Here is a 2,430-nt window from a genome sequence, read left to right as displayed (position 1 = left end):
AAGAAGAAGAAGAAGAAGAAGAAGAAGAAGAAGAAGAAGAAGAAGAAGAAGAAAGAGGAGGAGGAACACAACGATAGCAACAACCAAGACGAAACTAAAGCAGCAGCAGCAGCAAAGACAATAAAATACAGCAACATCAACATACCACATCTACAACAACCTCTACTCGACCAACACACACCTGTGTAACCACTGCATGTTGAGAGCTCCTCACACTAGAAAACGCCTCCTCCAGCCGCTTGAACTGAAGCACCAGATCTTCCCCTTCGTCCTCGCCAAGGTCCGTCCAGTCTGAAGGGTCAATCTGTTCCATCGACGTGCTCGTCATCTTCCCACTCATCAACACCTCCACAGTACCCCTGTCCACGTCGGTGCTGCGAGTTTTGTTGTCAGCCACCATCGTTCCTTTGGGAATACTTCTGGGCACAGTTAGCCGGTCACGCCATTGCTGTCGTCAACATTTATTTGGCTAAATAAATAATGCCTTTTTGACCTCGAAGTTTTTGGTATAGCTCTCCTTTTTTGGGTCATGTATACTTGAACTTTTGAAGAATCACAACCTTGTATTTTAAAGACCAATGAATATCGTTCATTTTAATCTGTAACAGATAAAGCAGCAGTTTATGCACAACAAAAATTCACTTTTAAGAGTGTACATCTGCGAGGTCACGCGCCCTAAACCTTCGGCAACGGTACATAGATAGGGGACACAATTCATTGAGTCAAAAGCAATCGTGTTGACATTGGCAGAGTTTCCCCCCTTGGACATGAAATTGCGCCCCATCCCCCTTTAAAAAAACAACAACAATTAGTTGATTCTTTCAGGAAGTTTAGCCTTCGCGATAAACATGTCCTCACTGAAGATGCCTGGAAAAAGCTATAATTTAATTGGTTAATTTTGGATATAGAACGCATGTGTTCAGTTCACAAGCAAGATATTTCACCAAGTATCTTCGCCTTTTTTCTGCTGAGATGAAGAATCCTACAAAGCTGGTTTTGTTCATGGCAGGTGAGATAGGAGAAACCAGTCTCTATACTGATTGAAATTGTGTTGTTTGAGTATGACTCCTCACCCCCCCCCGACCATTTTAAAGGCTATCCAATCAAGTCTTGATCTTTTTGTGCTTTCTTACATCTATTATGATTTCGGAAGAGTCAGAAAACGATGCCCACTTGGTAAAACGGGACACGCCGATGGGTACAACCCCCCCCTCCAAAAAAAACAAACAAACCCCCAACCGATTAGATCGCCTTCAGCCTAAAAAACTGTTATGTTAACAAACGATGTAGGCTCCATGTATCTTGAGTAGACCGGCGATGGTCTACTTGAAATTGGTTCCTGGTGCTAACTTGCTCACCTTGTTATTAGACTCCCTTTACCCTTCTTAGGATTGAGCACTTCTAGTCTAGGAGTATACATTGTGTGTTATTGGCACAGACTGATAGAAACTCCCGTTATCCTATAAGCTTACAGGATGCTGAAACTAGAATATTTCAGAGTCGTTAATAATGTGTTTCCGTTGTACAACACAGATAATGGAAACTGTCTCCACTTCTGCTGAAGAGAAAAATCCACTTTTATTCAAGATCTCTGTTCAGTTTTTGATTTTGTCATTACAGTTGTTCCTTAGACTAAGACGATCTAATTTCAGATCTCAAACTAAACTTCAAAGGGAAATATGGCCTCTCAATCCTTAGTACTTTTCTAAGATTAGTCTTCACCATATTTAAACCATTGATTTGTGATTTCAGCTACACTATACTAAATCTAGATCTAGATAAAATGTAGAATTACATCTAAATCTAGGGCCTATCCTTGGATGAAAAAGAAAACTGGCGTTTCCGTTTCTCCAAAAAAAAAACCCAACTCCCTTCGACGGACGTCAGGCTATTTATAGAATTATTGTAACTGCACTAATGCGTGCGGGAAGTAGGCCGATTCTGATCTTGTAACGACTTCTTGCTAAACAATAGATCTAGTCTCTTTAGGATAGTATAATCTAGTTTTCTGCAGATACTTTTTCTATAAAGCCTTTATCCAGGAAAAAGAAATAATCCATCAAATCAAATTTAGAGAGCGGAAATGCTTACCACATTTCTCTTGTTTTGTTGTGGTATCGCGAAATTCTCGCGTCAATGACGTACCCACTTCTTGCCCTTATTTAGAATTCTTTTTGTTTGGCGCACCGCTCAAACTCGGTCATATTGCACACCACGTTTTTTTTTTCGTCCCTTTTCAAGGGGAGACGCTAGAGCTTCTGAGACAACACAATTTTTATGAGCAGCTATAGTACAATTTTGATTGATTTTCTGTCAATAAAGGGTTGCTAAAAATATCCAAGAGGACTATTCAAACCTTCAGTACCTTCTAGTTGCTACACGGGGTCAGATTGTGGTCCCAGGCCACATCTTTCCCTGAAAAAAACAATA

At 40.5% G+C, this 2,430-nt stretch overlaps 1 protein-coding gene across 1 annotated transcript in view; it reads right to left on the bottom strand.

The window, feature by feature from the left end:
• The window catches only part of LOC106012356 (monocarboxylate transporter 13), a gene marked incomplete in the record, with an annotated part of 14,264 nt that extends 12,134 nt beyond the window's left edge, over nucleotides 1-2,130 (bottom strand). The window contains 2 exon segments of the mRNA XM_035970941.1: nucleotides 182-448; nucleotides 2,092-2,130. Coding sequence (XP_035826834.1) covers nucleotides 182-400 — 219 coding nt within the window.
• Between the last annotated feature and the right edge of the window lie 300 nt (nucleotides 2,131-2,430).

Source organism: Aplysia californica, unplaced genomic scaffold (genome assembly GCF_000002075.1).
Source record: "Aplysia californica isolate F4 #8 unplaced genomic scaffold, AplCal3.0 scaffold00344, whole genome shotgun sequence".
NCBI classification, from domain to species: domain Eukaryota; kingdom Metazoa; phylum Mollusca; class Gastropoda; order Aplysiida; family Aplysiidae; genus Aplysia; species Aplysia californica.
The sequence above is the reverse complement of the archived record's forward strand: the minus strand, read 5'-3'. Positions and strand labels throughout refer to the sequence as shown.